The 18,788-nt window shown below is 57.2% G+C and overlaps 1 protein-coding gene across 1 annotated transcript; it reads left to right on the top strand.

The window, feature by feature from the left end:
• Window positions 1–1,409: 1,409 nt before the first annotated feature.
• Window positions 1,410–17,635, top strand: WNT2B (Wnt family member 2B). The gene is made up of 5 exons (XM_066203993.1): window positions 1,410–1,928; window positions 12,898–13,118; window positions 14,642–14,919; window positions 15,330–15,594; window positions 16,578–17,635. The coding sequence occupies exons 1-5, from the start codon at window positions 1,765–1,767 to the stop codon at window positions 16,805–16,807; spliced, it is 1,158 nt and encodes a 385-aa protein (XP_066060090.1). The 5' UTR covers window positions 1,410–1,764; the 3' UTR covers window positions 16,808–17,635.
• Window positions 17,636–18,788: the final 1,153 nt, after the last annotated feature.

Raw genomic sequence — 18,788 nt, 5'->3', positions numbered from 1 at the left:
AAACGGCCACAGCAGAGCCTCCAGCATTCTGCCCACTGTGATGGGTCTTCTAAACAAATTCGCAGCCTTGCACAGTCTATAAATATCAGCCTTTTCAGTGCCACCACTTCGGGGATAAGCTGTAATGCAATATCCTGTGTGGGCTCTCGGACAAAAGGACAGCACCCCACCAGCACCAGCTTTCTGTCACTGCAGTTTTCCGAAGTATAATTGGATTATAACCATGTGTGAGCTTCTGGTCCCTGTCCCTCCCAGGCTGGGGAAGTGGCTCTCTGATCTGAACAACAGGAATAGGAAGGAAAGAGCAGAATGAGCTGAGCTGGCTGGCGGGGAGGGGGCGGCCGAGGGCTCTGGCAATGTGGACTTCGGTGGATAATGGGGTTTACAATCCCAGTAATTAATCAGATATATCACGAAAGCGCTGACAGAGAGAGGTTACCAAAACGCCTGCTCACCTCCATGGTGTGCATGGAGCAGCCAGGGACCGCGTGGGGTAGAGGGAACTGCCAGGCAGGATTGGTCTTCACCAGCTGTCAGTCACCAGTTTTGGGGCCATAAGGGAAGGAAGGCTGAGAGCTCAGGGCAGCCCAGCCCCTGACTCTCCCTGTCCCACAGCCACAGGTGACAGAGACACGTAGAACAAGGGAGAGCCCTCGCCAAATTAGCGCAGAGGGCTGTGTCTGAGCTTGGACACTCGTACCCGATGGTGGCTCTCGCTGTGGCCTCACCATGCCAGGGAGTTTATGCCCACTGTGTCCCTGTCCCCCAGACCGCTGCCTGCAGCTCCCCGGGCACCTGTGGGGTCCGCACCGCCTCCGCCCCATGGCTGGGATCCTCCCGGCCGCCCCGCACCGGAGCCGCCAGCTCCTGCCGAGCCGATCTCCGAGCGCCGCCCGCTCCTGCCCGCACCGGGCGGACACGGCGGCCGGCGGGGCGCGGAGCCTAGCGGAGCCCCGCGGAGCCCGGCTCACCTGCAGTTTCCCACCCCGCAGTGACACCTGGCGGGGGCGAGCCCCGGCCCCCGCACCCCGCACCCCGCATCCTACACCCCGCATCCCGCACTCCGCACCCTGCATCCCGCACACTGCACCCCGCATCCCGCATCCCGCACCCCGCATCCCGCATCCCGCATCCCGCATCCCGCATCCCGCATCCCGCACCCCGCATCCCGCATCCCGCCGCGCCCCTTCCCCGGGCGGGGCCCGACGGGGCGGCCGCGACCGGCGGCTCCGCGCCGCATCCCCGCGGGTGCGGGCGCGGCGGTGGGAGCGGCCCCGGTGCGGGGCGGCGGCGGGGGCAGGAGCCCGGAGGGGGCTGTCCGACGTGCCCTCGGGGAGGCGGGGGTCGGTCGGGCCGGAGCGGCGGCTCCGCGTCTCTGACTCTGCCCAATGAGAGCCCGCAGCACGGCGGGCGCCGGCAATATTTGGCCGCGGCCCCCGCGCTCCCATCCCCAGAGCGCCCTCGCCCTCCGCGCAAGGACCTCCATGGCCCGGCCCGGCCCCGCCGCCCGCCCCGCACGGCGCGGGGGGTGCGGGCCCCGCTGAGCGCCCCGCAGCCCCCCGGCCCCCCCCGGCCCGGCCCGGCCCGGCCCCGCCGCCCCCCGCAGCAGCATGAGCCCGGGCGCGGGGGCCCAGCCGGGGCTCGCTCAGCAGCGCGGAGCCGGCGGACGCGCCGCGGGGCCGTGACGGGCAGTGCCCCGAGGGGAGCGCGGGCAGGACCCCCTTCCCCGGTCATTTCTCCGTCTGGACCCCGCCCCGGAGAGATATGCTCAGCCCAAACCGCCTGGAAGCGTCTCCTGGGATTGCCGTGGCCCCCGGGCGTGCGGAGTGCGGAGCCTTCCCTCGGACGGCGGGCGCGGCCCCCCGGCTTTGCCTTCCCCTCGTCCTCCTCCTGCTGGCCCTGACGCCCCGCGCCGACTCCTCGTGGTGGTGAGTGAGGCCCCGCGACGCCGCCGCTGCCCCGACGGTCCCGGGGCCACCGCGGGCGGGAGCGGCGCGGGGCGCGGTCCGCGGACCGGGATGGAGATGGGGATGGAAACGGAGACGGGGATGGAGACAGGGATGAGAACGGGCACAGGCGCGGGAACGGGGACAGGGTGGGGACGTGGATGGGGATGGGGACGAGGAGGACCGACTGGGGGTGGGGGCAGCGCCGGCGGGAGCGCGGCGAGCGCCCGCAGTGCCGGGGCCGGCGCCCAGCGCCCGACGTGCGGCTGCGGGAGCCGGCGGGGACCGGCCGGGGCCGTGCGGGCTCCCCGCGGCTCCACCTGCGCGGCTCTCGGAGCAGAGCGGCCGGCGGCGGCCGGAGCGGAGCGACGGCGACGGAACCGCCCCGGGGCCGGTACCGAGCCTTCCCCCGGGGCGCCGCCGCCGCAGTGGCCACGGGCACCGACCCGCGCCCCGAAAATGCCGCCGCTCCTTCCCTGGGCGTGGGACTGGCCGCGGGGACCTCCGGTCCTGCCGGGGAGCCGAACCCCGTGCGCTGCGGCACCTCTGACAGCCGCGGGCACGGCGGGGAGCGGGATGAGCCCTCGGGGCGGTTTAGAGGAGAAGCGACAGGGGCTCGGGTCCCCTGATCCACCCCGGCCCCGCCGGAGCTCCCATCCCCACGGGCTGCCGCGCTGCCCGCACAGTTACAGTACTTTGCTCCAGGGAAGCGCAGAAGTTGATGTCCCCGTTCCTTTAGAAAAGATGGGGTTTTGTAACAGACAGAAATTGCGCCATAACAAAAACCTTCTGGAAATTAGTCTCCTCCTGCCCCGGTTCGTGTAACGGTGAAAATTCATCTATGCAGAATGACAGTAATTAGGAAAACAAGGATCGAGAAGTTTTCCAAGCGACCCTGTGCTGTTTCAGTAGTTCAGCAACACTGGAGAAAAAAAATAGTTGGCAGCAGAAAAGTTCTCAGTGTCCCCCACCCTATAAAAGTCCTTTCTAATCTTGTGGAAAACAGTGTTTCCCATGCCAATCTCATCATCATTAACAGATCACGGTGGATGAGGCAAAACTTAATCAAGTTCAACCCATCTGCCACTGGAAGAAAACGGCGGTTTCTGGAAATTCTCAGCTACCGTGAAGCACTCTGTAAGGGGCCGGGAGCACTTAATAGTCATGCAGATAGCACAAGTATTCCCGGTGTCTGAGAGCACGTCTGGGCGTGTGGCAGCCCTGGCCGGGCTGGCATCCCTAGGAGAGCGACTGCAGGGTGAGAAAGGCGGGTGGGAAAGCTGTGGGGCTCGGAGGGAGCGGGGGTCCCGGGGACAGGCTGCTCGGGCAGCTGGTGGCAACCGAGCACAAAAGCAACTTCTTCAAGAGACCAGAAAATGCTTTGGGGGGCAAATGGAAATAGAAAGAGCAAGGCTGTTCACAGCCATGCCCAGAGGAGCTTTCCCGAAGCCTGGTCAGCTGAGGGGAACTGGAATCACTGTGCGAGAAAATGAGTCACGGTTGGGGAGTCTCAGGTTGATACAAGCACTGACGTGGCTCCAGAGCCAGCTCTGCCCCAACCCAGCAGGGCAGGTGAAGGCAGGACGGCTTCTGTGGGCAAGGTGAGGTTGCTAAAATGCAAAAGGAAGGAACAGTGGAGAAGCTGGATTATTTCCATTATCATAGAGGCTGGAGAGAGGTTGGTTAGAGCTGAGGAGTGGGTGCATGGGATAACACGGCTGGAAGAAAAGGAGGAATGGAGCAGTCACAGCATCATCTGCCCAGAGATGGGCAGTTCTGGTAACACACGTGGATGCTGCCTGAAGGGTGAAAATTCCTTCTTTAGGAGCAGCGTTAAAACCACCATTTCCCTTGCTGTCGTACCCCGCTTCTCCCGCGGTCTGCCCTCATTCCAAGCGCGTGTGCCTTCCCAGCAAGCGGGAGGAAAACCAGCCACGTTTTAAGCCTCAGTAGCTGTGGCTTGTTTGGAGGAAGCTCGATTTAGCTCCCACAGCAGTTTGTGTTCTCGGCTCGCAGGCCGAGCCCCGGCTGGCAGCTCCAGGGGAGAGGAGGGCAGGGCAGCCCCGGGAGCTGAGCTGGGCTGGGGCTGGGCAGCCCCCACGCAGCCCCACGGCCTGGGGCAGCCAGGCACCAAGCCTCTGGACATTTTTGACAAGCAGTATTGGTCCCGAGGACCTTAAATACATGACTTTCAAAACAAACAAACAAAAAAATTAGAAATGGAATATATTAAACTCTTAACATTCACACTTTCAATTGAACTTTCTCTTCTGGAAAGCAGAACATTCCTAAGAAAAGCCTAAACTGAACCAAGCGCTGTTGTGCTGGACGTGTCAGTGCTGATAAAATAGCGTGTTTAGATGAAATTGTGTTTTACTGAAAATGGTTTCAACCAGCTGTGGTTTGGGAAAAAGTTATTCAGTGATTTGCATAGGTTTCCAAGCACATCTTTAGCACCACTGATATTACAGTAAATACATTTGGTGGTGCATCATCGTTCCTTATTTTAATTATTATTGCCAAATTCTTCTAGGGATTCACACACAATAAACTTGTGGAACTAGAGGAAATGCTTTTCATTTTCAGAGTCAACTTTTTAAGTAGTTTAATAGGAAAAACTGGGTCCCCTCTGATCACAGTACATGGAAAGGAAATATCAACCAAATGTTTCTTCTAAACAACTGCAAATTATTAATTTTCAGTGACGTCAGGCATGGCCCAACCGCCTCACATAAACGCCAGGAACTGGTGAACTTTGGCATCCAAAAGAGTGGCTGGGGGTGTGTGTGTGTGTGTGCACGTGCCCAGAGCCCAGGCGGAGGGGACAGGTTGGGGACAGTGTGGTTTTGGCCTCTGTGGTTGTGGCCGGGCTCCGAGGCCACGGTGACTAACAGGGACAGCGGGGTGGCTGCGGCTGTGGGGAGCAGCACCCTTGCAAAAATACTTCCAAACCCCAAAGTGTTACTTAGCAACAAAATACCAGCTGAAACACAGACAGAAATTAAGGAGGAATGCAAGGGGAAAACCCCTAAATCCCGTTTACACTTGCGTGCACTGGGGCAGGGGGAGCAGCATCGTCTGGGCACGGCGGCTGCCAGGGCTGTGCCCCGCTCAGCCAGAGCCCACCAGGCCCCAAAAGCGGCCTCCGAAATTCCTCTGGAAAGATTTGGGAGATTAGACAAATGTTGCTTATAAATATAAACTGTGCAATAAACAAACTTGGTGTAAATAGCTAAGTAGAGTTTACTCGCTGTTGGGAGCCCGGCGAGCCGTCCTGGTGTGGAAAGCCATTCTGAAATTAAAGGTTTGGTTAAAGAAAAATGTACACAAAGCCCTGTATGCCCCCCTGCATCCCACCCTCACACACACCCACTCCCCTGCAACCCACACAGACCCCCCCCAGCTCCCCAGCACACCAAATCCTTGTTAGCTAACTTGTTTATTGCTAACCACAGCCCTTGGAAACTACAAATATTTAATTTCGTCTGGCATTGGAACAGATGGGAGGCATCAGGCTCCCAAAGAGATAAAACAAATCTGTGGAAGGAAGAGGATCGCGAGTTTGGGTGTGGGTTGGAGAGCGTGTGGGAGCCTGGCAACCACATGGGGCTACCCATGGTGCTGTCAGGATATGGGGGCTCCGAGAGAGCTGATGCATCCCAGGGTGTGATGCCCATATGGGGATTTTGAGGGATGACCAGTCCAGAGTCAGGCAGACCCCATGGTCCGGCTCCCTTCCTCGGCCAGGGCAGGAGGAGTGTGTTCGTGGGCATGGAGAACACACCAAGGGCACATCATGAATCAGGAGTGCCCACGGCTCCCTCTGTGCCCGAGCAGCCCCTGGACACGGTGCCGGGCTCTGGCCGAGGGCTTGGCAAGGACACCCCCACTGCAGATGGAGAAGGGGACATTCTCACCCCGATGGGCTGCTGGCTGTGCTCCCACTGGTGCTGTTCTCCAGGATTTGTTCCCACTGTGACGCCAGAGCTGTTCGTGGTCCAGGCGCCCTGGATGGGCACAAGGAGCGATGGAAAAATGGAGCCACACGTGTGTGTGGATACGGGCTGTAGGACAGAGAGGCTCATTTGAGCAGGCATCATGCTAAGGTGTGTGGGAGGGGAAATAGCATAAATAGGAATGTTTGAAATTAAGCCAAGGGAAAGGCAGCTGCATGGAGGAGCTGCAGAGCCCACTGTGTAACCCGCTGGGGCGCCGCTCCTCCCCTCCGTGCCAGCCTCAGCTGGGCAGACCCTCAGCAGCCCCCGGGGGGCTGTGCTGGCAGAGGGTCTCACAGGCTGTGTGGGGGCTCCCGGGGCTCTGTGTCCCTGCCTGCGGTCCCATCCCGGGCTGTGGATGAGCCACTGCCTCCGCCACCAGTGCTTCTGCTGCCGAGCAGCTCATCACCCTTTCAGTCTTTCACTGTTGCAGGCAAGATACAGAATCACGGAATCACAGAACGGGTCAGAAGGGGCCTTAAAGCATCCAGTCCCAACGTCTCTGCCATGGGCAGGGACAGGGGACAAAGTTCCAGGAGCAGAACTTGCCACCTCCAAGGGGAGAGGACGTGCAGCTCTTGGGACACAGAGATCCCCGGGGTGTTGGCCCCGGCTGTCAGTTTGTTGTTGCAGAGCACTTTGCATGGCAATAAAAGCAGGAGGTCAGTGACCAGGAAGTCTTTATCCTGAGGCGCTCCGCTGCTCCGGCTCTCCAGGCAGCCATGCTGTGAAAAATAAGTTTTAAAGTAATGTCAGACTGATGGAGAATGAACCCCGTGGCCTTTGCAAGCAGCCCTGGTGTTCTTGGTTAGGGTGGCTGGAACAGATGGGTTCTCTCAGTCACTCTGCGCCGTTATAATAATCCTAACTGTGCTGCTTAGTCCATTTTTCATTAGGGTCACTTTCACCTATGGGAAATCTTTCTTAGAAAGAAATGCAGAAGGAAAAAAAAAATCCTTCTGCTTTCCAAACTCATTAGCTTTTACTATTACCAAAAGTGATTTCAGCAGTGCCACGAGGAGATCTGTGCTGGGCCAGAGCCCATGGAAACAGAGATTCTTCTTGGAGCAGCTCACACCCAACACACAGGATGTGCCATGGAAAGGAGAACCGTACATCCAGCTTTGTTACCACAGGCTGTCTTACCTCTTAGCAAAGGACTTTGAGATTTGGGGAGAAAAGAATTGGTTCTTAAGGGTAAAGCCTATTTTTAATGAGAAATTATTCTGTATTCATGCACCACCAACAATGTCCCTGAGGAACAGCTTTCACCCAGCACTGGCCAAAGTTTTCAGGCCTCAATTTTCAGGTTACTCTTCTACAAGATGCCAACAGCAAAGCCTCCCACACGGGCCCAGGGGACAACAGGCACAGCACCCATCTGCTCCATCTCCCCAGGCCCACAGCGTTTCAGCCCTCCTCACAGAAACTACATCCCAATGGCTGCACAGGGTGCAGGAAAACCAGAGAGAGGGGACTCTGACCAGGAGCTGAAGGCAGGCAACTTTAAAAGAGGGATGCACAGGAAAGAGAAAGATAACAGTGCAGAAAATGAAAAACAAGTCCCTGGAGTGGCACTAGTAGTCGCTCAGCATTATGATATTAAAAATTATTGAAGTGAGACTAAGGCTCTCAACATGCAGAGTAGTGGCTCTAAGTGAGGAAATTAGGACTATTAATCACTCAAAGGCGTTAACAATTCCAGCAGGCCAGGATGGCCCTGTTCCCAGTGGGGCTTAATAAAATACTCAGGGTTTGTAATACTAAAATAATATCTCAGATGTTTATAGCACCTTGCAGCCCAAAGTGCTTGGCAGTTGGCTGTAATTTGTCTGCCACAGCAGGGAGAGCAGAGGAAGGAAGGTGCAGCATCCTTGGGAGGTATGCAAAGAACTCGAGGAGGTGAAATGCTGCCAGGCATGATGGAATTTGCTCTCCAGCAGGCAGAGAGGCAGGGATGTTGGATTTGATCCTATCGGCACAAGCTGACTCCAAAAGCTGCCTACGGCTTTCCAGCCTCCCTCCAAAACAGATTTCATGAGGGCTCAGTGGGATGGGGAGAGACCAGAAGCCAGGACAGTTTGGCTCCCAAGCTGATCCTCTGCGACTGTCAAAGCTGTTACAGAGCAATGGGGAGCGGAATCACTCTTCCCAGGGGATGGACTCCAACAGCCTCTGATGCCACCGGGAAGGCAGACCATGTTCTCTTCTCAGCCTCAGAGCTCTTTTCAGACCTCAGAAACAGAGACTGCCCAGAGCCCCCGGGAGCAGCCGACAAGGCCGGGGGTCCAGGGATTGCAGGTTGCCTCACCCAGCTGAGCACACCCTGCACTTGGCAGGGAGTAGCTGCACCAGGAAAGGCAAATTCTCCAGCTGGAAACCCGTTCCCTGGGATGTCAGAGCTGCTGCCATTGCCCAGACCCTTTGAGAGGAAGGAGCATCCACCCCAAAGCCATTGTGCTGGAGGGGCTCACGGCGCTGTGTTCGGTCAGAGCTCCCCTGACCCTGGGCTCCGTGTCCACCCAGGCTCCTCTTCCCACCCGGCTCTGCCACCAAACAAGGAGGTACAAACTGCTGGCAGAGTTTAGGGATCCTCGAGTTTTCACCTACAAACTCTCTCTACATTAATCAGTGACATTAATGAGGGAGGAAGCCTCATGCACTGGTTCTTTGTGTGTCAGGGACCAGCCGTGGGCTCCCTGACCTTCCTCACACCTGGATCCTGCCCAGTGCATCACCAGGGCTGCTTGCACATCCTTCTCCCCTGTAAAGCTGTGACAGTGATTCCATGCAATTTCACGAATTCCCATTAAATTAATTTCTTTCTTCAAAACCTCATTTTCCAAGAGACTTTTCCCAGCTGATATCTCGCAGCGAGCACATGCAGGGAGGAGCACAGAGCTCTGAGCCGTTCAGTCACCTGAGCACAGGGCAGGGACACGGAGCCTGCGGGCCGGGCGGGCTCCGGTGGGAAGCGCGGGACACATCCAGCACGGAGCCGAGCCCTGGAACGGGGGTGAGCACAGCCGGCACGCCACCAAGTAAATAGATGCGTCTGCCTCTGATTTGCATGTTTATCTTAGAAGCAATTTGGGTTTCTCCTTGTTTACAAGAGCCAAAGTCAGCAGACTCTCCGCAAGAACAACAACTTGGAAGGCAGCGCGTGACGGTTGTCTCCTGTTCCCTCGGCACTCCGGGATGTGGGGACGGGCCGGCCGCAGCCTCGAGATCTCGGGATGCATCCCTGCAGCCCGCAGGGAGGAGGAGGGCTTGACCTCGCAGTGTCCAGAAGCACCTGCCCTCGGAACGCGAACCCTCCGTCCTGTGCTGCTGTCGCTGCCCCGCGGGGAGCAGGGGAGGGAGACGAGCGCGGTGTCCCCCACAGCACGGCCCCTCACACCCGGCCCCTGCCAGCGGAGCTGGGGGGAAAATGGAAATGCACGGAGCTCGGAATCGCACACTGAGGTGCCGCCGCAGCTCCGTGCGGCCCGGGGCGGTCAGGGGGCTGCGCCAGCCCCCCGCCCGAGCTGGGCGAACAGCTCCGCACTCGGCAAAGGGCGATGCCGGGGCTTTGTGCACCCTCAGGAGGCAGCGGCGTATGGAATCCCATTGGACAGGGTGGGGGATTGTTATCCCCACATGCACTTAATTATCCACTTCCTTCTTCCCTGCAGCCCAGCTCCTCCTCACCGCAGGCTGCCCGGCTCCTGCTTCTGCCTCTCTCCTCCCAACCCTGAAGTCCAGGCCCGAGTAGCCTCCAGCATCAGAAGTTATCTGTCACAGACTTTTCTGAACTCAGGGCTTGGGGTTTGTGGGGTTTTTTTTCAGCTGGAAAAATGCAGATTCCCCCAGAGCTGCCACTTCCAGCACAGCTTCATTTGTTTGAAAACAAAGTTCTGATAAGGCAGCTGGGGACTTCTCAGAACATCCATTGTCTGTCCCACTGCAGTGTTTTTAAAATGTCACAGATTTTGAAAAATAAAATTGGAAGGGATGCTTTCATCTATCCAAAACAAATGTTTGGGTTTTTCCCTCCCAAAATTCTGCTTGGCAGAATTTTCTGATGTTCCTCGTCTTGCTCCATTTCAGAGTAACTGAACCCAACTGGAGCATTTCTCACCAAGTGGAAGCTTTTGCCTTTGCCGAGCTAACCACAGCCTTTCCAGGACATGGGAGGAATTTCCCCTTTAGTTGTGTGTTGGATTTCAGTGCAGAAGCCCTGATGGAATCCTGTAGGTACCGTTGTAAATCCGCCGCCACGGGCAAAGGGAGACGCAGCCACTGACCCTGGCAGATCTGGATGCACATGGAGAGGTGCTACTGCAGCACTTGGTGCCCTTCACACTGCTCCCCTTCCACTTTCTCCTGCTGATAATGTTTGCTCTGATCTGGGTATTTGGCAGGAGAAATAAGGAGAAGTAATTAGCTCCCAGTGTGAAAAAGGGAGTGCCTGGTGTTTATCTTGTCTGGAGGGTTTTCCTTGATCTCGGTCTCCCAGGGGATGGTGTTAGTGCTTTATCCATCACTCTCCAGTCCGGGAGGTAGCTCCACTGCCAACTCCTGTGTCCCAGCCCGCCCTCAGCCACTGCTGTGACTGGAGACCAGTGCCCCAGCTCAGCAGTGCTGGCACAAGGCAGGGGATGGGGTCCCCACAAGGTCCCTGGCGAGTGGCTCATCACAGAACATTTTGCTTTTTCCAGCTTCCCCAGCATCCTTTTCTCCACCAAAGAGGAGCTTTGGGTACGTCTGCACCTCTATCCTGCAGTCTGCTGCTTCCCAGCATCTCAGCACTGCTCTTGCCAGTGCAGGCAGGGATAAGGCAGCCATCCCCATCCTTGGTGGGCAGAGTGAATTTAGGGCCAGGGACCTGACCACGCTTCCCCATAGGAATTCTGCAGTCCCACTCGATGCCACCGTGCCATCATCCAGCTGGTGGGATGCTCCTCTGCCCTGTCCCCCATGGGAAGGAACGGGCTGCTCTCGCAGTCTGGCACGAGCAAGGCACTGAAACATCCACAGTTGGCAATGCTCGAGGAGCTCCTGTTGGCTTTTCTTCCCCAAACAGTTTCTGCTACTTCCCTGTTCCTCTGCTTCAGGATGAAAGGCTGGTGAGCATGCCTGTGACAATAACGCTCACTGCCCCTTGGAGTCTGGGTTTGCAAAGCCATGGGGAGCTGCGTTTATTATCCTCAGCTCCAGCCCGAGATGACCTTGTGCTTCTGCCAGCATTTAAACAAAATATTTTAAAAGAGAGAACAGATCCCATTGCTTTCTGTGCTTGCAGGGCTTTCAGCCTGGGAGCTCTCTCTGGGGTGGAATGGAACTGAGAGAACATGTCCAGAGAGAGACAATGAAATATTGTCCAAGCTTATTGCTTTTTATTATTATTGAGGGAAGGTTTTTGCTTCCAGTCTGGGGGTTAGAAAAAATCTGAATATCACCCAAACCTCATCCCTTCCAGCCAGAATCCCAGCTCCGTGCTCTGCGGCAAAAATCATCCTCAGGCACAAGCAGCCAGAGGGGTGAGCGGGTGGTGCAGGCGGGAGCTGACTGGGATGGAAAATTCCATGTTGCTGCCATTGTCCGGGATGGTGTGAGAGTGCGGGGCAGAGCTCAGGTCCCTCCCCCGTGGCTGTGGAAAGCTGCCCCTGGGGCTCAGCCAGGCTCTGGCAGGCTGCTCTTTGTGCGTTGTCTTTCTGCTCCGAGTTCCTGCTCTCTCCGCGCTGCCGCAGCGAGGGCACCAGGGCTGCAGGCAGGACAGGAGCCACGGCACACTTCTACCAGTGATGGAGCTTCAGGGCACGAGAGTGAATGTTCAGGAGATGCACAGAGAGGAATCGACAGCTGGGGGGGAACGGTGTGAGTGAGGAGTGCAGCACCAAGAGGTGAAGGCTGCTCCTCTTCCTCCCTCCCCTGCGCAGGCCACAGGTGTCTGTGCCATGGACATTCCCGATGAATGCAGGCAGGAGGGAGGGCAGAGCCCGCACCAGCCACCCGGGGCTCAGCCTGCTCCATCCTGCTGTGCTCAGCAGGGCTGGGTGACAGCGTGGGGCTGGGATGTGGGAAGAGGGTGGGGGGGAGGTTTTGCACATCAGCAAGTTTCTCTGCTGCTGCCCCAGGAGTTGACACAGCCCAGGCTTACGGGAGGCATCCCATGACTCACAGCACCCAGAGCTGCCTGTCTGCTGGGGACACGGGCTCCACACACTCCTTGCTCCTTCTGCAGTGATGAGCACACTGAGAAAAGCTCTGCTTGCTGCTGGCTGGTGCATCTCGGGATTATTTTATCAAACAAAAAGACTGTGATGGCTCAGCTGCGCCCCGTCCCTGTGTCCTCCCTGTCTGAACCACAGCCCCAGGCAGATCTCACACGTCCCTCAGCCCACCCATGCCAAGGGGATGCTGCAAGGGGGCACACTGCTGTGTAGAGACAGTCTGGGCAGAGCCTGGAGCAGCTCTGACTCAGCTAGAAAGGAAATTAGGAAAGCTAGACCTCAATATAAGACCCCACCAAGCAGGGTGAGGACCTGGAGTCACTTGGTTTGTTCAGCTGGAGGACACTGAGGTCAGACCTCATTGGGGTCTGCAGCTTCCTCCTGAGGGGTAGTGGAGAGGCAGCTCTGATCTCTGATCTCTGCTCTCTGTGACCAGGGACAGGACCCAAGGCAATGCCTGGAGCTGTGCCAGGGGAGGTTTAGGCCAGATGCTGGTAAAAGGTTCTTCTCCCAGAAGGTGGTCAGGTACTGAACAGGCTCCCCAGAGCAGTGGTCATGGCCCCAAGGCTGCCAGAGCTCAAGAAGTGTTTAGACAATACTCCAAGTCACAGGGTGGGATTTTGGAGGTGTCCTGTGCAGGGCCAGGAGCTGGACTCGATGATCCTTGTGATCAGGATACTCAGTGATCCCATGGCTCCCCTCGGCAGGCAGGCAGTGACGCGGCACCGTTCTCTCTTGCAGGTACATCGGGGCTCTGGGCGCGAGGGTGATCTGTGACAACATCCCCGGGCTGGTGAACAAGCAGCGACAGCTCTGCCAGAGGTACCCTGACATCATGCAGTCGGTTGGGGAGGGAGCCAAGGAGTGGATCCGAGAGTGCCAGCACCAATTCCGGCACCACCGCTGGAACTGCAGCACCCTGGACCGGGACCACACTGTCTTCGGCCGGGTCATGCTGCGAAGTAGGTGCTGCCCTGTCCCCTTCCCACCACCATGGGCCTTGTCTTCCCAGGAGAGTCTCTCCTCCCACTGGGCTGCCATGCCCGGTGGCTTGGATTACTCCCTGAGGAGAGCTTTGCCTTTCCTTGTAAATTAATCAAGTAGTAATGGGAGCAGAGCACTGCGTTTGGAATAGCTGCACCAGATGAGATGGAGCAGGGGGAGCACTGGGGGAGAAGGGGGAAGGAGGAGACACCTCCAGAGAACAGGCTCATATGTAAACAGTAATGGGATATATAAATATTTGGAGAGCGGGGTTGGCCAGGATTCAGCAATTCACGTGGGAACTGGCTGTTCCCTCGCATGGCAAGGGAGGCAAGGCACAGACGCAGCTCCAGTCCTTGCTTCAGGCTCCCAGGTGGAGGAGGACCATGGCTGTGGGGCAGGTGCCAGCCCTGCACAAAGGACTGGGCATGGCCCTGGCCAGGGGAGACCTTCCCACTCCAGGTGAGGGATGGATACAAGTGGGGATGCACCCGGGAAATGTACCCAAGGAACAAAGAGGAAAAGCACGATGGGGACAGGGATGGAGCGGCATTGTGGGCTCCAGCTGCCCCGGGAGTGCTCTGGGAGCAAACAGGCCCTGGGAGCTGGCATAAGCCCCAGCACAGGCAGCAGCACAGCAGGGAAGATGCTGCTGCATCCCATGACGTGCTGGGAGCATCCAGCCATGTGGCCTCCAAATCAAAAGCGGCTGGAAGAGTCTTTCCACTCGCAGCTCGTATGGAGGACACGTGAGCGCCACAGAAGGAGCTGGTGAGTGGGGGGCTTGCTCCTGGCTGGAGGGGATGGGGCAGCTGCCCATGGGGTGGACAAGCAGCAGAGCCACAAGGCAGATGCCCGACCTGACTGGAGGGAAGGGGACGGGGATGCTGCATGCAGCATTCACCCTGCCATGCTGCAGCCTGCCTGCTCAGCCTCTCTGTTCCCATCACGGCACCTTTTCTCCTGCTTGCATCCTCTCCTGGCAAAGGATGGGGAATGATGAAAGCTCCTTGCCACAGCCCCATCCTGCGAGACCCAAAGAGAGCTCTGCTGCCTTTGAAGTTGCTTTCAAAGGCTCTCAAAATGAAGAGTAACATGGTTTTGATTTGCAGCTTCTTTTACAACATTATAAAAACAGCTGCGAACTTGAACCAGAGACATAAAATAGCAGGCGGCAAGCTGTGCTGCGCGGGGAGAGCCCGGCCCGGCCAGAGCTGGCGCTGTCTCCACGCTCCCACAGCGCCGGCAGGGAGGGGAGCGGCCCCGGCAGAAGGCGCTGGCTGCTCTCAGCGCCTGGGGGCACGTACCCTGAGCATTGCAAGCAGTCCGAAGGGCTCCGGGGAAGCCGAGGCTGGACACCGTGGTCAGCAGAGATGGCAGGGCTTGGCTTACCCGCACACAGGATGGTCTTGCTCCCCGTGCCCTGGTTCTCCCTGGGCTGCGGGCGCTCGGCACAGCCTGGCACGCTCACTCCCCGTCGCTGTTTCTCTCCCCGCGGCAGGCAGCAGGGAGGCCGCCTTCGTGTACGCCATCTCCTCGGCCGGGGTGGTCTATGCCATCACCCGGGCGTGCAGCCAAGGGGACCTCAAGGTCTGCAGCTGTGACCCGCTCAAGAGGGGCCGCTCCAAGGACGAGCGCGGGGAGTTCGACTGGGGCGGCTGCAGCGACAACATCAACTACGGGATCCGCTTTGCCAAAGCCTTTGTGGATGCCAAGGAGAAAAAAGTGAAGGATGCCCGGGCACTGATGAACCTGCACAACAACCGCTGCGGGAGGATGGTGAGTGCAGCCCCTGCAGCAGAGCCCGGTGCTCGCCCATCCCACTGGGACCTTCCGTAGGGGACTGGGCAGCTGGAACAGCTTGGCCAGAGAAACGGGACCTTGGGCATCTTTGGGGGGCAGCTCCTGCTGTGGATAAGGCTGGATGCTGCCCTGCCTTCCCAGCGATCCCCTGCACACTTTGCCCTAGGGAATGGCCCCACGGGGATGGCAGGACCTCGTTCACCTTTGCCTCCTGTGTCCTCGCTGATGCTGGCATCAGTGACCTCCCTACACAGCCCGCGTCTCCCATTAGGAGCCCCATCCCACATAGCCAAGGGCTGATAAGCTGCACCAGGAATGAGTGGACACTGGGGCAGGATCTGATGCCCAGGGTGACCACTGGTCCTTACCCATCCCTCTTCCCACAGGCTGTGAAGCGCTTCCTGAAGCTGGAGTGCAAATGTCACGGGGTCAGTGGCTCCTGCACACTAAGGACTTGTTGGCTGGCAATGTCAGATTTTCGAAAAACGGGGGATTACCTAAGGAAGAAATACAATGGGGCCATCCAGGTGACGATGAATCAGGATGGCACTGGCTTCACAGTGGCCAACAAGAACTTCAGGAAGCCCACAAAAACAGATCTGGTCTATTTTGAGAACTCACCTGATTACTGCGTGATGGACAAGTCGGCAGGTAAAACCCAGAGCTCCACTCATTACCCAAAAGCCAATCTTCCTCCCTTCCCAACAGGCCAGCAGCTCCCAGCTAGCCCAGCCTGGGGGCTCAGCTCCCCCACTCAACTCCAGTCTTTGGAGAGGGGTTACCCAGACCCAGAGTCCCCACAGCACCCCACAGCTGCACAGGCAGGACTGCATTTGTCCAAAATCCCCAGGCTTTACACACCAAGGCTCCAAAGCCCTCAGGCTTCTGGTCATCACAGAAATGGAGTGTATCCTCAGAGCCCATCATCTGCAGAGCAAAGCTCCCTTGAACAGGCAACAGAGAGCCTGTTCTGTGCACAGGCTGCGGGCTGCTCCCCTGAACACAGCCCAGGGCTGGCATGAGAGCAGGAGAGAGGTGTCAGGGCTGCTGGACTCCTGCAGAGATGACCAATGCTTTCTCAGCCTGGAGCATTCCCAGTTTAGTTCACAGCAGCCATGGGAGCTCGGTCAGAGAGGGCATTCTGAGCTTTGCCTGCTGCAAAGCCTGGCTTGGTGGGCACACACTGCTCCAGGGGTCCCCTAAGGCACAGAGGGGCTGCAGAGAACCCATCCCTGTCCACTACCACTCTTGTGCTCTGGCAGCAGCAAACACAGGCTTGGGCACGGGAATAGAAACCCAGAAAGCTTTGGGTTGGAAGGGACGTGAAAGGTCATCTCGCTCCAACCCTCCATCACGAGGGACACGAGAGACACCAAAGCTGCATCCCTGGCCGGGCTAGTGGCATCCCCTGTCTATAAAGCACAGCAAGTGCAGGCTTCCAAGCGGTGCCTTTGGAGACCCCACTGCAGCAGGTGCTGCGACAGAACAACGGGCCTTCCCCACTACAGCAGCCACACGCAGGGCCCCAGTGCGGGGGGAGATGCTCAGCCTCAGCGGGAACCCCTGCAGGTGGGCGGGCGGGGAGGTGTTGGGACAGGCTGGAGAAGGCCCTGACGTGCTCCGTTCCCCCGCAGGCTCCCTGGGCACGGCGGGCCGGGTGTGCAGCAAGGTGTCCCGCGGGACGGACGGCTGCGAGGTGATGTGCTGCGGGCGCGGCTACGACACCACGCGCGTCACCCGCGTCACCAAGTGCGAGTGCAAGTTCCACTGGTGCTGCGCTGTGCGCTGCAAGGAGTGCGAGGACACTGTGGACGTGCACACGTGTAAAGCACCCAAACGGGCCGAGTGGTTGGACCAGACCTGACCAGACAGGAGCACTGAGGGAAGAAGCCACTGCCATCCCCCTTGCGAGTTTTTTTAAACCCCCTGTGCCCTGAGGGTCACGATGTTCTGGGAGCTGTAGTTCAACTGCATGGCTTTTATTTAATTAATTCTACAAAGCACTAAGGAAAGGACTACAGTTCCCAGGAGGTACTGTGGGCCCTTTGGTGTGCTCAGCAAAACTAACCCCCGACCTAGCAGGAGGCTGCGATCCTCGCTTAAACTGTGAACCTGCAAAGGTTCTCTTGGCAAAGGGACAGTGCAACCAACACAGACTCGGAGGACTGACTGTCGGGACGTCATGGCTGAGGAATCCTGCGCCTGCCCAGAGAATCTACGTTACAGGAAAGCTTCACCAGCAAAGAAACACTAGTTCAGAATAATCCACTCTTGCAAAAGCATTCTTGCTTTTTCTTTTTTGCAAGGCCAGAGGAAGGGTGTTGTGAATCCGTAGGACAGTTCCATGATACCTGCGTTTCCCTCAAGCAGACCTGGCACGTCACTAACCCTGCTGAGCAAGAGTCACCTCTGCACGAGGCTTGTCCCTGTGTCCCCAGCACAGGGAGGAACTGGAGCTGTAGCTTGGAACTGAACCCTGAAGGACTGCACAGAGACAAAAGCCACCTCTAGATGCTGGTGGACACACGGGGCTTGAGAGAGCAAATGAAACCTGTGAACTTACTGGTAGGTTCTGAAGTCAGTGATAAAACAGCATCTCTGTACAACTCACGTGTATGTTGTGTATACTGCTTATTATTTTAAGTCAAAATTCATTATAAACCTATATCAGAAAATTATGTCCTTTGCTTTTTGAATTCCTACACGCTCAGCAGGGCATGTCCCCAGAGCAGGAACCAGCCCACAGCCTTTCTCTTCCCCACAGTCTGCAGCTCCTGCTGTCCCAAAGCTTCCTACAGGGCTGAGCATCCAAAGCGCCAGGGGAATCCTTTCTCAGCAGCATCACACCTCAGGACATGTGGATGCCCCATCCTCAGAAGTGTTCAAGGCCAGGCTGGACAGGGCTCGGACCAACCTGACTGAGTGGAATCTATCCCTGCCCATGGCAGGGGATGGAACAAGAAGAGCTTTAAAGTCCTGTACCACTCAAACCATTCCACAGTTCTACAGCACTGGGTCAAGCAGGAGTTGCTAGATAAACTTCCAAATCTTTCCCATTAAAAAAATCCCCAAACACTCGAAACATAATCAATTAAAATTGAAGCTGATAAGAGGAGGGGAAGGCAGCTGCAGAGGTGCTGGTAGGTAGGTTACAGGGATCCACGCCTCATCTCTACAAATTTCCTCTTTTTTCCACCAATTTGAGCAAGCAGACATTACAAAAATGCTTTATTTACTGTACAAATATTTTATATAATCTGGTCAAAAGGTCCCAATCCACACAAACAAATACAATGTATAACCCAGTTGAACCTGGAAACTAAACTGACCCAGTTAAAAAATGAAAAATTATCTTAATCACTGCAGTTCCTGAGGCTGAGGGTGCTGCTGCAGTTTCCCCACCAGAGCCAGGCTGCACATTGCCTCAGGCAGGGCTGTGCCTGCTCCCTGAGCCAGGAGAAATGGGGTTCATTTTCCCAATACTGCTCAGCATTGTGCTGATGGGCAAGTAAGGACGTTTCACACAGAGGAAGTTTTCATGGAGGTTCCAAACTTATAACAATAAGAAAGGCCAAGTCAACAGGGACATTCACTTGCAAATACTTTTTGCTGGGGTCTGCTTTACTGCTGCCAGAGGGCATGTCAGAGGTCTCCAAGCAGCTGGGGTTTTCTCCTGGAAGCAGTGAGATGTGTGGGCAAGGGGGAGCTGAGCAGGCTACAAGAGCAAAGTCTGCAGAAAGGTCAAAGGAGCAGGATGGGATTAAGGCAAAGAAGATTATTCTGGTCCTAAGCCACCCATCGGCTACTGCACCAAGAGCATCTCCAAACAGGGATTTTACTCAATG

Source organism: Chamaea fasciata, unplaced genomic scaffold, assembly GCF_029207755.1.
Source record: "Chamaea fasciata isolate MVZ Bird 193981 ecotype frontalis unplaced genomic scaffold, bChaFas1.0.hap1 SCAF_25, whole genome shotgun sequence".
NCBI classification, from domain to species: Eukaryota; Metazoa; Chordata; class Aves; order Passeriformes; family Sylviidae; genus Chamaea; species Chamaea fasciata.
The sequence above is the reverse complement of the archived record's forward strand: the minus strand, read 5'-3'. Positions and strand labels throughout refer to the sequence as shown.